This window comes from Lonchura striata, chromosome 37, assembly GCF_046129695.1.
Source record: "Lonchura striata isolate bLonStr1 chromosome 37, bLonStr1.mat, whole genome shotgun sequence".
In the NCBI taxonomy this organism is placed as follows: domain Eukaryota; kingdom Metazoa; phylum Chordata; class Aves; order Passeriformes; family Estrildidae; genus Lonchura; species Lonchura striata.
In genome coordinates this window covers 2,103,378-2,123,745 of record NC_134639.1, presented here as the reverse complement: position 1 = coordinate 2,123,745, position 20,368 = coordinate 2,103,378, and the positions used below count along the sequence as shown (strand labels likewise).

Here is a 20,368-nt window from a genome sequence, read left to right as displayed (position 1 = left end):
CATTCCCGGCTGCAGGCAGAGGGAGGAAAGGGAAGCGAGTCCCTGACAGAATCCCGGAAGGATCGCGGTGGGAACGGAGCCGGCCCGCGGGTTACGATCCCGGGAGGGAGAGACGCCTCTGCCCCAGCGAAGGTGCAAATGAAGCCATGGGAGCGCAGCCTGCGGATTTGACTGAACACGGACTGAACGGAACGAGAAATGGGAAGGAGAAAGGGAGAGAAAGAAATAGTAAAGGGATCTCATAGAGAGAGAAAGAAATGGGAAAAGGTCTCAGAGGGACAGAAAGAAATCGGAAAAGGCTCCGGCCCGGCCTCCGCAGCTCCCCGGGATACCCGCCGGGCGCAGCGGCCCTCACAATTCCAGCCAATCAGCGAAGGCGCTGGACAATTTCCAGCCAACCAGAGCCGTTCTCGCCGATGCGTCACCAGTTGCCGGGCGGCCCCGCAGCGCCCCGCGGCCCCGGAGCGGAGCTCGGGGCTCGGCCCGGGGGGACGGATCCGCCCCGGGGGGGTCCCCGAGCCCCCTGCCCGCCCCGGGGCCGGCCGGGGGCTCCCCCACCCAGCACCGGGGCTGCGGGGCGGCGGGCAGAGGGGGAAAGGGAGCTCCGGGCTGGAGCGGAGGGGCTGCGGCAGGAGGAGCAGGGACAGGAGGAGCGGCAGGAGCGGCAGGAGCGGGAGAATCCCGCCGCTCGCACCGCCCGCACGCCGGGGCTGCAGCACCCCTGCCCCGCCAGCGTCGCCCCAGCCCCGAGCCGCAGGGGAGGGGGAGGCCGAGCTCGCCCCGGCTCTATGGAGGGGTCTCCGGGGGGATTTTTCTGGAGAGTGCTCGGAGCCGGCAGATGCCGAGCCCCGCATCCCTCCGGGCTCCCTGAGAGGAGCTTTTCGGGGGGACAGGAGCTTTGATCGCCCCTCGGAGGGTCCCGGGGGACCACGCGGGGCTGGCCCGGTGCTGACAGGGCGGGACATTGGTTTTGGGGATCCCCTGAGAGCCGGGGCTGCGGAACGTGGGACCCCCGAGGCGGCAGAGGGGAAGGGGCGATCCCGGAGCTGGGGGACCCCCGGCAGCCCGGAGATGAGGCGGGGACGGGACCCCTGACCCTGGCAGGGCCTGTCCTGGGGTGAGCTCACGATGCTCGTACCCCCATTGGTCCGTTTAGCCCCGAAATGAGTTCTGCACCTTCAGGGCTGGTTCTGAGAGCAAAGAGGGGGAGGAAGAAGAGCACAGTTTGTTTTCAGGAACTGCATCACCCCTCCACATTCCGGCTCCTGGGCTGCTGTGATGCGTTAAGGAGCTGGAACAGAGGCCAGAGGGAGCCAAGAGGAACAAAGAGGATATTTATTGAAGTGCCTTCAAAGGCCACACCCTGGCAGTACTGGAGCCACACTCGGGTCTCTGCCCGGATGGCTCCAAGATGGAAGCAAAAGAGGGCTTGGTCATGAGATCTGACATTTTTATAGGTGTTAGTCCATTTCCATACAGGATTTAACTGCCCAGTTAATAGGTTCAAATGATGAAGTTTCCTCCTCCTTCCTTGCTTGCTTGCCTGCCCTCCTCTTTTCACGTTGTTTGTGCTTTGGGCCTGAAGTTTGAAGAGATTGTCCTTGACTCTCCAGCTAGAGCAGGACTGTTTTGTCTTCACCACCCTGTGAAAAGATGCCAGTAACCCCTAATATAGAGCTAGAAGCTGCACACCAAAACAGAACAGAAAAACTTAAACCTGAGGTATCAGTTGTCTGCCAACAGACAGACAGCAGGACAGAGCTCTCCTTTGCTTTTAGTTAGTTTGTAGCTCGCTGAGGCAGAGAAGTTCCCCGGGCTCTGGTTTTTCTTTTTCTTTGGAGCTGTTTAAACACTCAGAAGAGCACCCCAGCCCAAGGCATTGACACCTTGTTTTTCCCCACATCAGGATTTCCCATTCTCAAACTTTGGCTGGATGGAGGAGGAGGCTGTGAGGAAGATGCCCTGGGACACCGAGGCAGGTGAGGAGGAAGTCAGTGCCCCTTTCCCCCTCTCTCCTGCTCCATCTCCCATCCCAGCACAGCCCCCGGCTGCAGGACAGCCCCGCTGCCGGTGCCCTCCTGCCAGGGACGCACTGGAGGGATCTCCTTGCCCTTCCCTGTGGCACAGAGGCAAATCCCATCCTCTCCTTGTCCTTCCTCCCCCAGAGCAGGAGCTGAGGATGGAGACAAGGGAGAACAAATCCCCACGGCAGAACCTCACGGAAGAGGCTGTTTCGAGCACCTCCATGACACAGGAATCCAATGGGGAAGAAAATCCCTTGAGGTCCCACAGGAGGAGGGGCTGCAAACACAGATCACAGGGATCTGAGGAGGAAAGACCCACTCTGTGCCAGGAAGGTGGGCAGAGTTTCAGCCAGGGCTCAGAGCTGGTGGTCCTTGAGCAGCCTCATGACAGGGAGAGGCCCTACGAGTGCTTGGAGTGTGGGAAGAGCTTCAGGAAGAGTTTCAACCTGGTCTGCCACCAGAGGATCCACACTGGGGAACGGCCTTACGAGTGTGGGGAGTGTGGGAAGGGCTTCAGCCACAGGTCTGACCTGATTGTCCACCAGAGGTTCCACACTGGGGAGAGGCCCTATGAGTGTCCTGAGTGTGGGAAGAGGTTTCACACCAGTTCCCATCTCCTTGTGCATCAGCGGATCCACAGACAGGAGAGGCCCTTCCACTGCCCCGACTGTGGGATGGGCTTCAAGCACAACTCCACCCTCGTCACCCACCGGCGCATCCACACCGGGGAGAGGCCCTACGAGTGTCCCCGGTGTGGGAAGAGCTTCTCAGACCGTTCATTCTTTACCCGGCACCAGCGGAGGCACCGGTAAGGGAAGCCCTGTGACAACCCCGCCCGCAGAAAGAGCTTCGTGCGCTGCTCCAGCTCCATCCCCATCAGAGGACCCACCCTGGTCAGAGCCCTGGTGACCACATTCCCTGTGGCTATCACATTCCCTGTATCACATTTCCTGTGATACACAGAGGGAAGTGGCTGCTGTCTCTTTTATTTTGCCTCTTATTATATTTTATCTTCTTCCCTTCAAAACATGGAAAATTGGTGTAAATATCAATAAATTCATCAAAGACATCTAAAACCTCACATTTTACTTGTGTTTTTTGGGGAATCTTGGATTCCAGGAGATAGCTGGGAGTATATGGGGGGGGGGGTGGGTGGGTTGGGGGCTATTTGTTGTCTTTACTTCCCAGTGTGGGAGGGGGTCCTGGGGACAGTCCACCTGGGATGCCCTGGGAGACCACTTCTGTGTAATTTCCCGCCTCCCCTGAGGCCAATCATTTGTTATCCCTGTTCATGTCCATCATTGTTTTAGCTATCCCTTTGTTCTAGAATGTTCCTTGTTCTTTGTGCCTTCATTGGTTCCCCCTTGTTAGCCACCCCTTCCCCTTGTCCCATCGGTTCTCACCCTGTCGGTCATCCCCTGCTCCTCCCCTGTACCTGTCCATTTTTGGCTGATTTGTACCCTGACCCTCCGATCCCATTGCTGTTATACACCTTACCTCGCCTTGGGATGGGGCGCCCAGAGCTCGCTCCCTTCCTGAGTGGTTGTCTCCCTGCACCTCCGACTTCTCTTCCCCTCAATAAAACTCTCTGGAAGCTACAGCAGCCTGAGCGCCATCCCGCCTCGGCGGAAGCCTCGCTATCACTGTCCGGCTCCGGCAGACCCTGCCCTCTGTGGCGTTCCCAGCAGGACCCAGGTCCCGGACACCACATCTTGGCACTCCAAATGATGAGAAGGATTGATCTGTCACCTCAAAACCACTCAATGCCACTGAAAACTACTCAATCCCACCCCAAAATAACTCAATTCCACCACTTCTCAGGGTGAAATTGGGTTGGAAGGGGATTGGGCAAAGTGGTATGCAGGTCAGGATGGGAATTGGGTGAGGTGGGATGGAGATTTGGGAGGTGTGAAATGGGGGAAGTACAGCTTGGGAAGGGGTCTTGATGTCCAGGAGGGGTGGTATGAATTGGGGTTGGGACTGGGGAGGTGGGGTGGGGTCTGGAATGAGACAGCCAAGATGATTAAATAGGGGAAATGTGGGAAGATTATTCTCCTGCACGGTGGGGGTGGAGGGAGGCAGAGATCTCTGAAGCTTGCTCTTGGGGAGAGAGGTTTATTGGGGGTGCAGGAAGGTTCGAGCCTCGTGCTCCCAGGCGTAGCACGTGGCTGGGCCTCAGAGGGTGGGGGAGGGGAGAGACAAAAGGAGAAGGGTTCAGGAGAGGGGAAGCCCCAGGAGGAGAAGAGGGGAGGAAGTCCAAGAGAGGGAGGAAGTCCAAGAGAGGGGGAGAGGTACAAGAGACAGCATGGCCCCTCGGAGCCCCCTTATCAGGGGCTCCTAGGTGGGCTGGGACAAGGCATGGGCCAATGGGGTTACAGACTCTGATGTTTTAGGGGCAGGTACAGAGGTGCGGGATGAGCCACAATCTTTTGGGGGGTGGGATGGAACAGTCCATTTCACTCCAGGATTTATCCAAGGGCAGAAGTGACATTCGGCTAGCTAAGAGAACAATCATATCTATCTATCCTCTGCAACAGGGAAACCCGTTACTTAGTGAGTTTTTGAATAGTCTACATTCATGAGGAGATGCTGGGTTATCTCACATTCCTGAGGCAGTTTTGGAGCACTCCCCAGCTCTTGGGGGGTTTCCTGAGAGCAGCTCCACGGAGCCCCATGGCCAGGGGTTTTTGCCACGGGCATGAGCTCAGAGCTGTGCCAGAGTCCATTGCCTCAGTGCTGAGAGTGGAGAAATTATGCACGGCCCCAGACATCTCCAGTGTGTGTTTGTGGAGGCCTGTGAGCTTACTGGGGAGAGGGCAACAGCAATGCCCTGGAGAAATGCGCTTTAGGTTCCGGGCATTCCTCACAGCTCAGGGTGAGGACAAAAGCTTCGCCCATGGTGCTCAGCAGCACTGTGTTAATTTGTCCCAGTTCTGTCCTCCCTATTGGCCCGTTGGCCTTTCCTAACCTTTTTACCCTGATATGTTCATGTTCTAGCAAGTTCTCCATTCCCTGTCCACCCTGGCATTCCCTATTAGTCCCTTTCCCTGTGTACCACCCCTAAACCCTGAGATCCCTGACGCTCTCCTCCACCGCCTCTGTTCCTGTATTTATACCCTAAACCAGCCTTTGTCTTTGTCTTTAACCCCCAGACCCCTGGAGCTTCAGACCCTGATAAACCCTCCTTGGGGCTCCTTGCCTGGATCAGGAATGGTGTGGCCAGCAGGACCAGGGCTGTGATTCTTCCCCTGTGCTTGGCACTGGTTGGGAAGCACCTCGAGTGCTGTGTCCAGTTCTGGGCCCCCCAATTTAGGAAGGACATGGAGGGGCTGGAGCGTGTTCAGAGGAGGGAAACAAGGCTGGGGAGGGGTATGGAGCACAAATCCTGTGAGGAGCAGCTGAAGGAGCTGGGGTTGTTGATCCTGGAGGAGGCTCAGAGGGCACAAGGCGGTGTCAGGGCACAGGTTGGACGTGATGATCTCCAGGATCTTTTCCAAACTTGCTGATTCTGGGATTCCCTGAAACCACCCTTGGAGCAGTTGCAGGAGGAGCCCCGGGCCTCCTCTTCAGAATCTCCAGAAGCCCAGGTCCCTCAGCTTCACCTCACAGCCCCAAAGCCCATCCTGTCAGTCCTGCAGAGCCTCTGCAGCTCCTCCTCACTGCCCAGAACAGGGAGCCCCACAGCCAGACACAGCAGCCCAGATGTGCCCCCTGGCCTGGGGTGCCTCTGGCAAAGGGAGCAGCACCAGGCACTGCAGGAGCCTGCAGATAATTCCTGCAGCACTTGTGGGATGATCCTGCTCCCCAAGGGATGTTCCCGTGGTGCCAAGTCAGGAACTGCAATGGGGAGTGGGGCCAGAGAGGAAAGGGCAAACAGGCATGGTATGTGTGCAGGGGAGGGAACAGGGGTGGGCAATGGGAAGAAATTTGTAGCAGGAAGAGTAAAGAAAGCAAAGGTGAAGCTGAGGAAATGCTCAGGGCAGTTTGGGGGTGGCTGCCAGGCAGCCCTGGCTCTGAGCAGCAGCGTCTGCAGTGGGACAGGAAACTCCCAGCTGATGGGAACAAACTTTCTGGCTGACTGCAGAGGCCAGGACAAAGCTGAGTGGTTTCCCTGGCGTCCCCCAGCCCTTCCTGGCCCCAGGGGCTGATGGCATTTGTGCTGCCTCAGGTTCATGTCCCCACAGCACCAGCATGGGGGTTCTCCTGCCTGCTGTGTGCAATGCAAACAGGGGCTGCTGAGCCAGTGCTGCCGTGTCTGTGCCTGCAAGGATGCGGCACCTCTGTGAGCTGGGGGAGAGGCCAGGGCTGCAGAGGGGGGATGTTGTTGGCAGCTCCATGAGGACGCTCTGGGACGCTGCCCTGGGCTGTGCAGCACACTGGGGATGGATCAGCCCCTGCTCTGCTGCTCCTTCCCGTCTCCCCCAGGGCCCTAGCAGAGCACCAGCCATGCTGTTTGTCCCCAGCTTGCCCACGGCCAGCCTGGGGCTGCTCACGGGAGTTTTCTGTGCTGAGCATTGGCCTGGCCATGTTCTTGAGAGAGCCTGGGCAAGGAGCCTGGAGCCCCCAGGCCCTGGCCTGAGGTGTCAGTGCTGCCCCAGCAGTGCCCATGGCCTGTCCCTGCTGCAGCCCCGGCACTGCCACCCCCAGGACTGTGCCCGGCCCCGAGAGCACTCAGGCCCTGCAGCAACACCAGGGCCACCAGGGCAGCGGGGCAGGGCCATGGAACAGCACTGGCACCACCAAGTGCTGCTGCTCCTGGGCACAGCTGCTGTGCCAGCCCTGATCTGCCCCAGCTCTGCACAGAGACATTGCTGCTACAGCTCCAGAGAAGGCAACAAAAGAGCATCTCTGCAGAAAACTGTGCTGGGACATCCTTTAGTTCTTTTAAAGCCACTGAGAGTGCAGCCCCTCATTGACACAGTCTGTGGGCACAGTGAAGGTGGAAAGATTCAGAATGAGAATTGGCACCAAAAATGTCATTTCTTTGAGAATAATATTAAATGAGTGCTACAAAGAAAAAGATCCTTCCAAATGAAACCAAGAAGTATCAAAGATTTCTTTTATTACAAGTGATTTGCAGAAATTGACCAGCAGTTTAGTGTTCCTGAAACATCCAGTCATCAGTCTCCTCACTGCAGCCTTGAGCTCCTGGTTCCTCCAGCTGTAGAGGAGGGGGTTCAGGGCTGGAGGCACCACCGAATACAGAACTGACAGGGCCAGATCCAGGGATGGGGAGGAGATGGAGTGGGGCTTCTGGTAGACAAATGCGGCAGTGCTGACAAACAGGGAGCCCATGGCCAGGTGAGGGAGGCAGGTGGGAAAGGCTTTGAGCCGTCCCTGCTCACAGGGGATCCTCAGCATGGCCCTGAAGATCTGCACATTTGAAAAAACAATGAACACAAAACAGCCAAATGATAAACAGGCACTGTGAGCAGGAGAGCTTTAGGATGTGTGGGATTTCACAGAAGAACTGGCCCAGGGCATTGCCCTGGCACAGGGGCATGGAAAATGTATTGGCTGTGTGCATGAGAGCATTGAGAAAGGCACTGGCCCAGGCAGCTGCTGCCATGTGGGCACAAGCTCTGCTGCCCAGGAGGGTCCCGTAGTGCAGGGGTTTGCAGATGGACACGTAGCGGTCGTAACACATGATGGTCAGGAGGGAAAGCTGTGCTGAGATGAAAAAGACAAAAAAAAAAGAGCTGTGCAGCACATCCTGTGTAGGAGATGTCTCTGGCGTCCCAGAGGAAATTGTGCATGGCTTTGGGGACAGTGGTGCAGATGGAGCCCAGGTCCCTGAGGGCCAGGTTGAGCAGGAAGAAGAACATGGGCGTGTGCAGGTGGTGGCCGCAGGCTCCGGCGCTGATGATGAGGCCGTTGCCCAGGAGGGCAGCCAGGGAGATGCCCAGGAAGAGGCAGAATTGCAGGAGCTGCAGCTGCCACGTGTCTGCCAGTGTCAGCAGGAGGAAGGGGCTGATGGAGCTGCTGTTGGACATTTGTGGTGCCTTCGCATGCGGATCTGTAAAAAAAAAAACAAACATGGAATGGTTGGGTTGGAGAGGATTTTAAACATCTCAGCACAGCTTGGAGGGAGTTTCCCCACTGCCTGCCTAGGGCTCTGCTGCCTGGAGCTGTCCCTGCCAGCAGCTGCTTCCCTGTGCCCTGGGGGCTCAGCTCTGCTTGGCAGACCCCTCTCAGCCTCGCTGCCAAAGAAGAAGCCATAATTAATCTGTGCTGGTTTTCAAGGTTGTTTATTCTTGTTTATGTCTAACATGTTCTGCTGCCGTTCCGCAGGACTGTCCTGCAGGGCAGCGTGTGGGGCTCAGCAACTCAGTGGGATGTTACAAACATTATATACCAGAAACTATGTGTGCTATATTTACAATAACGTGCCAATACCTATCACCTACGTTGAACAGTGTGTCCCCAGCCTAAAGCAATAGAAAAATGCCAACACTACAGTGAAACATGGAAAGCATGAAGAAGAAAAAGACAAGACACACCCAATATCTTCCATCTTGCCTCCTTTGAACTGCTTATCTAGAATACTTAAATTCTACTTTTGCACCCATGCCAGACTAATTATTACTTATCTCAAACACTCAGATCTTCTAATTCAACCTGTAAGATTGAAAAGTCTTTTCCATGGACAGAGATCGGAAAGAGTGTCTCTCGGGGATCTGTATGGGGGGTTCCTGACCCCCTACCAGGATCCCAGACCTGCCAGAGCAGCAATAGGGATTCCCTGGATTACCCTAGCAAACCTCATCAAGACCCATTGCTATGATCCATGGCAACCATCACCAGCCTCTGTTGCTATAGTCAGTTTCCATGGCAACCATCACAAACCCCGGTTGCTATGGTCAGTTTCCATGGCAAAGATCACAAGCCCCCTGTTGCTATGGTCAGTTTCCATGGCAACCATCACTAGCCTCTGTTGCTATGGTCAGTTCTCATGGGGATCATCACAAGCCTCCTGTTGCTATGGTCAGTTTTCCATGGCAACCAACACCAGCGCCTGTTTCTTTGGTCAGTATCCATGGCAACATGCGAATTCCCCTGTTGCTATGGCTTTTTTCCATGGAAACCATCACGAGCCCCTGTTGTTATGATCATTATCCATGGCAACCATCCCAATTCCCTTGTTGCTATTGCTTTTTTCCATGGCAGCCATCACGAGCCCCTGTTGCTATGATCAGTATCCATGGAAATCATCCCAAGATGCCTTTTGCTATGGTGAGTTTCCATGGCAACCACCCCAGCTCCAGTTGCTATGGTCAGTATCCATGGCAACCATCACCAGACATATTTACTATGGTCAGTTACCATGGCAACCATCCCCAGCCCCAGTTGCTATGGTCAGTATCCATGATAACCATCCCAATTCCCTTGTTGCTATGGTTTTTTTCCATGGCAACCATCACGAGCCCCGGTTGCTATGATCAGTTTCCATGGAAACCATCCCAAGACCCCATTTGCTATGGTCAGTTTTCATGGAAACCATAACCAGCCCCTGTTGGCATGGTTAGTATCCATGGCAACCAACACCAATGCCTATTGTTATGGTCAGTTTCCATGGCAACCATCACCAGCCCCATTTGCTATGGTCAGTTTTTATGGCAATCATCACCAGCCCCGGTTGCTATGGTCAGTATCCATGGTGGCCATCACAAACCCCCTGTTGCTATGATCAGTTTCCATGGCAACCATCACCAGACCCATTTTCTATGGTCAGCTTCCATGGCAACCATCACCAGACTCATTTGCTATAGTCAGTTTCCATGGCAATCATCACCAGCCCCTTTTGCTATGGTCAGTATCCATGGCGGCCATCACAAACTCCCAGTTGCTATGGTCAGTTCTTATGCGGACCATCACAAGCCCCCTGTTGCTATCGTCAGTTTCCCTGACAACCAACACCAGCTCTTGTTTCTTTGGTCAGTATCCATGGTAACCATCCCAATTCTCTTGTTGCTATGGATTTTTTTCCATGGCAACCAAATCCAGCCCCTGTTCCTATGGTCAGTTTCCATAGCAACCATCACCAGCCCCTCTTGCTCTGGTCAGTTTCACTGGCAACCACCTCCCACCCATGTTTCTATGGTCAGTTTCCATGGAAACCTTCCCCAGCCCCTGTTGCTATGGTCAGTTCGCATGGGGACCATCACAAGCCCCCTGTTGCTATGGTCAGTTTCCCTGGCAACCAACACCAGCGCTTGTTTCTTTGGTCAGTATCCATGGCAACGATCCCAAGCTCCTGTTGCTATGGTCAGTTTCCATGGCACCCATCACGAGCCGCTGTTCCTATGGTCAGTTTCCATGGCAACCATCACCAGCCCATGTTGCTATGGTCAGTTCCCATGGCGATCATCACTAGCCCCTGTTCCTATGGTCAGTTTACATGGCAACCATCCTGAACCCCTGTTGCTATGGTCAGTTTCTACGGCAACCATCACCACCCCTTGGATCTATGGTCCTTTTCCATGTCAACCATTACAAGACACTGTTGCTATGGTTTTTTTCCATGGCAACCATCTCTAGCCCCTGGTGCTATGGTAAGTTTCCATAGCAACCATCCCGTGGCCCTGTTTTATGGTTAGTTTCCATGGCAACCATCAACTCGAACTGTTCCTATGGTAAGTTTCCATAGCAACCATCACCAGCCGCTGTTCCTATGGTCAGTTTCCATAGCAACCATCACCAGCCGCTGTTTCTATGGTCAGTTCCCATGGCAAACATCCTCAACCCCTGTTGCTATGGTCAGTTTCCATGGCAACCATCACCAGCCCATGTTGCTAAGGTCAGTTCCCATGGCGATCATCACTAGCCCCTGTTCCTATGGTCGGTTTCCATGGCAACCATCACCACCCCTTGGATCTATGGCCCTTTACCTTGTCAACCATTAGAAGACCCTGTTGCTATGGTTTTTTTCCATAGCAACCATCACCAGCCACAGTTCCTATGGATAGTTCCCATGGCAACCATCACCAGCCGCTGTTCCTATGGTCAGTTTCCATGGCAACCATCACCAGACCCATTTGCTATGGTCAGTTTCCATGGCAATCATCACCAGCCCCTTTTCCTCTGGTCAGTATCCATGGTGGCCATCACAAACCCGCTGTTGCTATGGTCAGTTTCTATGGCAACCATCACCAGCCGCTGTTCCTGTGGTCAGTTTCCATGGCAACCGTCGACAGACACTGCTCCTACGGTCAATATCCATGGCAACCATCCAAAATCCCATGTTTCTATGGTCAGTTTCCATGGCAACCGTCACCCACCCATGTTGGTATGGTCAGTTTGCATAGCAACCATCATTAGCCCCTATTGCTATGGTACTTTTTACATGGCAACCTCCCCAGCTGCTGTTGCTACGATCAGTTTTCATGGCAACCATGGCAAGCCTCTTGTTCCTATGGTCAGTTTCCATGGCAACCATTGGAAGACACTGTTGCTATTGTCAGTTTCCATGGCGACCATCTCATGCCCCCTGTTTCTATGGTCAGTTTTCATGGCAACCATCACCAGCCCTTGGATCTATGGTCCTTTTCCGTGGCAACCATCTCCAGCCGTTGTTGCTATGCTCAGTTTCCATGGCAACCATCCCCTGCCTCTGTTGCTATGGTCAGTTTCCATGGCAACCATCCCCAGCCCCAGTTGCTATGGTCAGTTTCCATGGCAACCATCCCGTGCCTCTCTTGCTATGGTCAGTTTCCATGGCAACCATCAGCAGCCCCTGTTGCTATGGTCAGTTTCCATGGCAACCATTGTTAGCGTTCGGAAAAACAAATAATCCCGGGGTATGATTATCTGCAGCTGCTTCTGTTGAGAGCTCTGGGAATCAGGGGTACAGACCCAAATCTGACACCGACATGGCTTTCGAGCTGAATGTATTTTATATTCTATCGTTACACAACTTACATATTTATTATTAAACTTACATTGTTCTATTGTATGCATTGACGTAAGTTGGTTGTGATCTTTCTAATGTCACTGACCAGAGTTTCTCATGATCATTCTAATATTTAAACAGCAATTATATTTAATTACTAAACAATCATCACATCTAACAATTATATCAATTATCATGTACTAGCTACACGTTGCAGTTCTAGCGAGTACGAGTTCTCCATGTGCTTAGAGTGTTTGTTTTTCCAGGGCCTACTAAGCTTATTTTTCCTTTTAACCCTTGCTCCCTATGATTTTAAAACCATTTTACTATCAGAGGAATGGCCAATCCCAAAAAGCATCCCTCCAAAGGTTCTGAAATCTTTTTTGGATCCTGTGGAAGGATAGCCTGTTTGGACACAGTACCTTCCTGCGGCTCACTTTGAACCTCCGGAATTGGACATTTTTGGGTCAACAAAAATGAAATTCTGTATTAAATTTAACCCATTGGGAGTGGCAGAAACAGATAACCACATAATAGATGTCACTCCAAACCAACTCTTTTATAGAAATGCATCATCCTGGTGTAATTACACCAAAATGATGAGCAAACCATCCCTCCAGCATCCAGCTTTTTACCAAAGGGAGTGTTTTTATTCTGTGGGGACAGATTTTGGCCTGCTATCCCTGCAAAAATCAAGGGTGGCCCATACAGCATTGGGGAACTCTCATTGATAACACCTGATTTAGAAATTTTAAGGGAGCAGACACACAGGGAAAAAAGATCCCTTGAACAATATAGTCCCAATTATGATGCTGAAGTTTATACCTGGGACAAGGCTCGGAGAATTGCAGTAGCAATTTTCTCACCCCAAACAGCATCAGGTGTGGCCTTGACACAATTGGACCACATGGCATGTTGGTGGAGTAAACACACTCGAGCCATTTCGTCTGCACTGAGCGACATGTTAACAGATATCAGCAGTGCAAGACAAGCAACACTTCAGAACAGGGCGGCAATTGATTATTTGTTGCTGTCACATGGGCATGGGTGTGAAGAATTTGAGGGGACATGCTGCATGAACTTGTCTGATTACTCAAAATCTATCCATGAAAATATAAAGCAAATACAAAGCAGCATCAGCAAATTGAAAGAAGTTACAGGATCCTGGTGGGATGATTTCATTAGCTTCTTTCATCTCTCACCATTGTGGAGGGAGCTTTTGAAAGTAGCATTTTATATTTTTATAGGGCTTCTAGTTCTGCTTGTTCTGCCATGCATTTTCTGTGCATTCATAGGGCCATGAACAAAGTGACCAAACAGGTGTTTCTGGTTCAAACAGGAAGGAAAGATGTTGGAATTCAAAATGTCCCTCAGAAGTTTTTGGAGGTTCCAGGCCCTGGTCGGAGGCATTTGAGACCTTGGCAGGCAGCTGCAAACAGCTGTGATTTTGAGTTTGAGCCATGGAATGAGTTAGCAACTTTGAAGGTGGAACAAGCAGTCACAAAAGTTTAGATATTAGAGTAGAAGTAGTTACCAAGCAGAGGGAAGAATTTTTAGTATTGTACAAGGGGGTTTTAACACCTGTACAGTGGGGTTTTTACTTTGTACATGGGGGGTCAGATGTTTTAAGATGGAGGAATGTAGGCCAGTCCTGTTCCTCCTCTTTCTTCTTCCTTACCTCCATGTTCTTGATTATGTTGGCAGTTATGGATTGTCTTAAAGTAGAAAAGCACCATTTAATATAGGTAGTAGGTATTGGGGAATGATAGCAGGAGCCCTGGGTGGCGGAGAGAGAAGAAGAAGACAGCGGTCAGAGAGGGTGTCAGAGGTGTGTGTGCCTCTGCCTGAGCTGCTGACCAAACCGCAGTAGCCAGAGAAGACAATCTTTCAGATAGCTTGCAATAAACTGCCTTGAGCCCAAACAACAAGAGGCTGCAGAGTTTTCTTTAAAAGCACGGGTTGGAGGAGAGACTTTACCACCACATGGAACCCCTGAACCAGGCCGGGGTTCTGACAGCTGTATACCAACAGCCCCTCAGTTCCATGAGGTTTGTGCTGTCAGAAATGGTCTCCTTGGTTCTTTAGGGTGAAAATGGCTGCCTGGTTCCAGAGGGTTCTCAGTGTCACAGTGGTCTCCTTGGTTCCATGAGGCCCTGCAGTGACACAATGTCCCATAGTTTCCAGGAGCCTCTGTCCCATCAGCCATGTCCTTTGTTCCAATGAGACCACACAATGACATAATGGCCTCTTTTTTCCATGAGGTTCCATAGCGTAACATGGTTGCCATGATTCCAAGGGATTCTGCTGTGTCACTATGGCCCCCTGATTCCGTGAGGTTCCACAGCATCACCATGGTTTCCTTGGATACGCAATATCTCTATGGACCATTGGTTCCATGCGGCCCTGCTGTGTCACAGTGGTTCCTTGGTTCCATGAAGCCCCACTGCATAGCAATGGAATCTTGATTCTGTGAGGTTCTGTGCGGTCACAGTGGTGTCCCTGATTCTGGAGACCCTTGGTTCCACAAGGTTCCATGATGTCACAATGGTCTCCTTGGTTCTGGACTGTAACAATGGAACCCTGGTCCCATGAGATTCCATGATGTCACAGTGATCTACTTGGGTCCACTAGGTTCTATGGTGTCACAATGGTCTCCGTGGCTCTGGATTCTAACAATGGATCCTTGGTTCCATGAGATTCCATGATGTCACAATTATCTCCTTGGTTCCATGAGGCCTTGCTTTGTCACAATGGACCCATGGTTCCATGAGCTTACGAAGTGTCACCATGGTCTCCTCAGATCTGCGTTGTCACAATGGACAACTGGTTCCATGGGACCCTGCTGTGTCACAATAAGCCCTTAGTGCCATCAGGTTTTCTAGGGTCACAATGGTCTCCCCGGTTCAATGACACCTTGCAGTGTCACAATGGCTGCCTGGTTCCCTGAGCTTCCATAGTGTCAGCCATGGTCTCCTTGTTTCTGCAGTGTCAAAATGGACCCTTGGTTCCATGAGCTTCCTAAATGTCACTGGTCTCCTTGGTTCCATGTGGCCCTGCTGTGTCACAATGGTCCCATGAGTCCATGTCCCTTGGTTCCATGAGTTTCTCGACTGTCAGCAATGGTTCCTCTCCTCCAATGCGGGCCCACTGTGTCATAATGGACCCTGGGTTCCATGAAGTTCTTCAGCATCACAATGGCCCTTTGGATCCATGAGGTTCCTTAGTGTCACCACGGTCTCTGTGGATCCACATTGTCATAATGGACAATTCCTACCATGCAGTCCCACAGTGTCACGGTGACCCCTTGTTTCCATGAGGCCCCACTTTGTCACCGTGGACCCTTGGTTCCATAGGTTTTTTCCTCTAACAATGGACTCCTTGGTTCTGTGAGTTACCCTGCATTTTACAGAGGTTTCTTTGCTTGCAACAAGGCCCGGCTGTGACTCAATGCACCCTTGGTTCCATGAGGATCTGGAGGATCACAAAGGATCCTTGGATCCACAAGGTGTTGAGGAGTTTCTCATGGAACAAGGACATGCTATCCTTGATGCTGTTCCTTTGCAGGAGCTGGACAACCCTGGCCTGCAGATTACTGAGTTACTTTAGTTACTTTAAAGTACTTAGGACATCCTTGGAAAGACAATAGGCCTTGCACAAACGCAATAGCCAATGCTGGGTGCTGAGTAGTATATGAAAACTGTCATGTACTATAACCTGATTAGATGCTTGTAGAATAACAGCCAATCAATAAGTGACAATAGCAAATAAATATTCATTGGTTAACATAATACGATTACATTGATTATGTTAACCAATGAATGTTAATTTGCTATTGTATTATGTAAGGCGATAAAGGCATAAAACATGAAAAAATTAGACAATAAAGGAGGATGACATCAAGCCATATTGGTTTGGGTGTCATTACTCCAGCTGGCTCTCTGTGGGACCCTCTTCAGATTGTCAGCAACAAGGGGTCTTGATTTTCATACCTAGTAAAAATGGATTAGGAGATGCTGGGGATCCATATCAACTGGGGTTTGATGATATCAATCTATAAATAGGAAAAGTAAACAGGACAAAACAATTCCCTCTGCACTGTTTTCAATATAGTGGCTTGACTTTGAATACACTTCTGCAATCTGTCTAATTAACCACTGAGGAATTGAAGACTTGAATTATTTCCATGGGCTTGTTTTGTTTGGGTGTTTGGAAGAAATATGAATGAGCCTTTGTCACTGAATTTCTACACTGAAGAGCTCAAGAAAGAAGAGGCCTCTGGAGTAGTAAAGTTCATCACCAACCTCCAAGGTGCTGAGGATTCATCCCCATCAGAGCAGCAATGAGCAGAAATGGGCTCAGCTTTGGGGCTGCCCCAGCTCTGGGATGGGCCCTGGGCCTGGAGCAGGAGCAGCTCTGGAGGGCCCCAGGGCCGGGGCTCTTGTGCTGGCCTGGGCAGATGGGATGGCAGGAGGGGCTGCAGAGCTCTCAGCACCTCAGGCAGAGGGGAGCAGGGCAGCCAGGGAGCTCCTTTGGCCTTGGCCAGGCCCCTTCCCCCATGGTGGGGCTGAGTCCTGGCTGAGCTGCAGCTGCTGCTGTGCCCTTGGCAGGGGCTGAGGCCGTGGGGCAGTGCCCAGAGCAGCCTGGGCTGAGCAGAGCTGTGGGGCCAGAGCCGGCTGGGCTGTGCTGGGGAGAGGCCCTTGGTGCTGCCCAGAGCTCAGGGCAGCTGGCAGAGCTGGCAGGGAGCTGGGCTGGGCTGGGAGAGCCTGGCACGGAAACCATCAGTGTCCATCTCAGCCTGGCTGAGCAGGCAGGGGCCAAGGACAGCAGAACATGGTCGGCAAGTTCTCTGTGTGGGAGCTGAGCTGGTGAGCCCTTGAGCCCTCCCAAGCGCTGGGGCTGCACCTCCAGCTCCACAGATGTGACAGATGGGAGCAGAGACAAATCATTCCTGCTGCATTCTTCATTGTGTTTGCTTGTACAGGTGACCTGGATCCATATGTAGATGAGCTGTTTTGTGTCTGAAAACACTGGTAAAGTAAGAAGAATACTATTTTTTAGCTGAAAATAATATTTCATGCATAACACACAATGAGAAAGAAAAGACACATATGATCAGAAGAGCATCTGAGTTTTTCAGAGGACAAGAGGCTCATTGATGTTGCAGCAGTCAAACCTGTTCAAATACTTTCCTCAAGGCTTCCTTTAAATGGGAGGTGACCACCAGAGGCCAAGGCCAGCCAGAGCTGTCTGTCCTGGCAGATTTTGTCTGGGAGAACCCTTGCAAATCGGGAATTTTGGAGGAAAAGTGTCAATTTTGGCCATGGTTGCCTGTGCAGAAGGGATGGTACTTTTCCACAGGAAGAAAAGCACAGATCCCCAGTGTTTGAAGCAAGGTGAGAGCCAGCTCTCAGGAAGACAAGGTCAAAAAGACTTGTTTGTAATGGCAGCTTTTGTTTGGGAGCAATCCCTGGATATTGGGAATTTTGAGGGGAGAATCCCATTTTGGCCATGGGTGCTTGAATGTGAAGGGCAGTTCTTTTCCATTGGAAAGAAAGCCCAGAGCCCTTGGCTCCATGAGGCTCTGATGTGCCACAGAGGCCCTTTGGTTTCACAAGGCCTAAAAATGTAGAAATGGTCTCCATGGTTCCATGAGGCCCTGCTGGGTCACAACAGACCATTGGTTTCACTGAGCCCCACAGTGTCACTATGGTCCCTTTGGCTCCAAGAGGCCCTGAAGTGCCACAGTGGCCCTTTGGTTTCACAGGCCTCAAAGTGTCAAAATGGCCTCCATGGTTCCATGAGGCCCTGCTGCGTCACAAGGGACCTTTGGTTCCATGATGCCCCAGAGTGTCACAATGGCATCCTTTGTCCCGTGGAGTCAGAATGGACCCTTCATCCCATGGACCCCGACAGTGTTCACTGTAGTCCCCTTGATTCCATGAGGCCCTGCCGTGCTCTAATGGTCCCTTGGTTCCAGTGTGTCCCAAAGTGTCAGGATAGTCTCCATTGTTCCATGAGGCCTCGCAATGTCACTGTGCTCCCCTTGGTTCCACAGAGCCCCACAGTGGAACAATGGACTCTTGGTTCCATGAGGTTCCTCAGTCACAATGGTCTCCCTGGATCTGCAGTGTCACAGTGGCCCCTTGGCTCCGTGTGGCCACGCTGTGTCACAATGGCTCATGGTTCCATGAGGCCACACAGTTTAACAAGGGACCCTTGGTTCCACGAGGCCTTGCTGTGTCAGAGTGTCCCCTTGGTTCCCAGAGGTTTCTCAGTGTCACAATGATCTCCTTGGATCTGCACTATCACAATGGACCACTGGTTCAATGTGGCCCCAATGTGCCAAAGTGGATTTTGGTTCCATGGGGTTCTGCGGTGTCACCATGGACCCTTTGTTCCATGAGTTTGGGCAGTGTCACAGCTGAGTCCTGGGTTCTGTGAGGCCCCGCTGTCACCAAATCTCGGAAATATCACAATGAGGCTCCTTAACACTAATTTGCTATTTCAGAGGGTATAATTTATTCAGGCCTGAGGCCTAGTGAGGGATAACTCCTGATCTGATGCAGACATGTAATTTTACCAGTGTGTGGCTTCCATAAAGTTCCTAAATGCCAATTACAATTTACCCATTTCCATTAAACCCACCCCAAGTTCCCAGATTCAGTCCTTGTTTTCTCTGTCACTGCACCCTTGAGCCAGATGTCTTATCTTCCTGCCATCCCTGCTGGGAAAGCAGTCCCTGCATGCCTTGTTCCTGTGCTGGAAGTTCACAGGCAGGGTAAAAATGGAATGAACCCTTTGGGTATCAGCCCAAGGCTTTGTGTGGCCAGGCAGGGGCAGCAGGAGGCAGAGCTGTCAGCAAAGGACGGGGCCAGCGAGGTGGGGCAGCCGGGGGTGACAACAGCCTGCAGGGACAGAGGCGCAGGGCAGGGACACCGTGGGACAGCCTGGGCTGCAGAGGGCTCAGGGATGTGCAGCAGCTGCAAGGCCCTGACAGAGCCAACCTGTGCAGCCCTTTGGCCGTGGCTGCTGGCCCTGGGCCTGAGGCCACGAGGGGACAAGTGACCCTTGCAGCCCTGGGGCCTCAGTGCCTCCTTGTCCCTGCTCAGCAGCCTGGCAGGGGCCGCCCCATGGTCCTGCCCTTGGCACTGCACATCCCCACATGCCAGTGCCCATCCCGGGAAGAGCCCTGAGCAATGAGGAAGGGACAGGATCTGCCTTGCCAGGGGCTGGGGCTCAGGCTTGGGCCCTTTGCATTCCTGAAACACATCCAGGTTTGCTCAGCACCAGAGACACCTTTCCCTTGCCTGTCCCAGCTGTCATCACTGCCTCCAGTGTTCTGCTCTGACTGGAACCTGGGGACACTTTCTCAGTCCTGTCCCTCAATGGGATCCATTAAAACTTCAAGAAGCTCTGAAGTTTTAATTTTGAGTTCTTGAGAAGTTTTTTGAAGACACATTCAGGGACTGAGTCTAATGTAAACAACACCAAAGCCTTGAGAGGGTCATTAAAATTTTCCTATTCCAGTTGTGGAGAAAGATTTCAAAGTGCTTGTAAGAAATACACATTCCTATTTTAAAGGGTGTATTTTATTACATTTCTCTTTAGATCAGAGGTGATTGCAGCATTCTGTGTTTGATATTGAGCCAGAGTCTCCCCTCAGGAGCTCTGGCCTGCTCAGAGATGCTGTGCCCTGAGCTCTGGCCCAGCGTGGACAACCTTGCTCCACATTGCCCCAGCCCATCCTGTCTGTCCTCACTCACCTGGGACCTGCTGTGCCTGCAGAGCTGGCTGCACCCAGCCTAAGAGGGGCTTTCCCTTTTTCTATGTTTGAAGCAATCTAAAACTCCTGAGTTTCCCCATGAAAACAGACACCCTCCTCAGGTGTGTGCCAGCCCAAGGTGCCACCAAAACCATCCAGACCAGCCCTGGGCCAGCTGTGAGGGTGGATCATCAGCCCCAGCTGCACTGGGCACTGCAAGGAGCTGTGGCCATGGGCACTGCACTGACCCCACTGCTGGGTTTGGCTGCCACAGCAATCCAGAGAAATTAAACTGTCCTTGGAAACACTGGGGAGGACTGGGACATACTGGGGAACACTGGGAATGCTGTGGGAGACACTGGGACATACTGGGAGTGATACTGTGGGGATCTGGGACAGCCTGGGAACATGAGGAATGCTGAGGGGGAATCTGGGTGGACTGGGATGGACTGCGGGGGTACACTGGGACACACTGGGACATACTGGGTGTGAAACTGGGAGTGAAACTGGGGGATACTGGGACAAACAGGGAACATTGTGGGGAAGACTGGGCAACACTGGGGCATATTGTGGATGACATGGGAGGAACTGGGAGGGCCTGGAAATGAACTCAGGTGTATTGGGAGGGACTGGGCTGTGCTGGGAGGGCCTGGAGGGGCACTGGTGCTGTACTGGGCTGTACTGGGGATGAAC

The 20,368-nt window shown here is 52.4% G+C and overlaps 1 protein-coding gene across 1 annotated transcript in view; it reads left to right on the top strand.

The window, feature by feature from the left end:
• The first annotated feature begins 800 nt into the window (after positions 1-800).
• Positions 801-20,368, top strand: part of LOC110469521 (uncharacterized) — a 612,305-nt gene continuing 592,737 nt past the window's right edge. The window contains 3 exon segments of the mRNA XM_077789808.1: positions 801-1,979; positions 2,166-2,832; positions 6,959-6,963. Coding sequence (XP_077645934.1) covers positions 1,934-1,979; positions 2,166-2,832; positions 6,959-6,963 — 718 coding nt within the window. The 5' untranslated portion in view covers positions 801-1,933.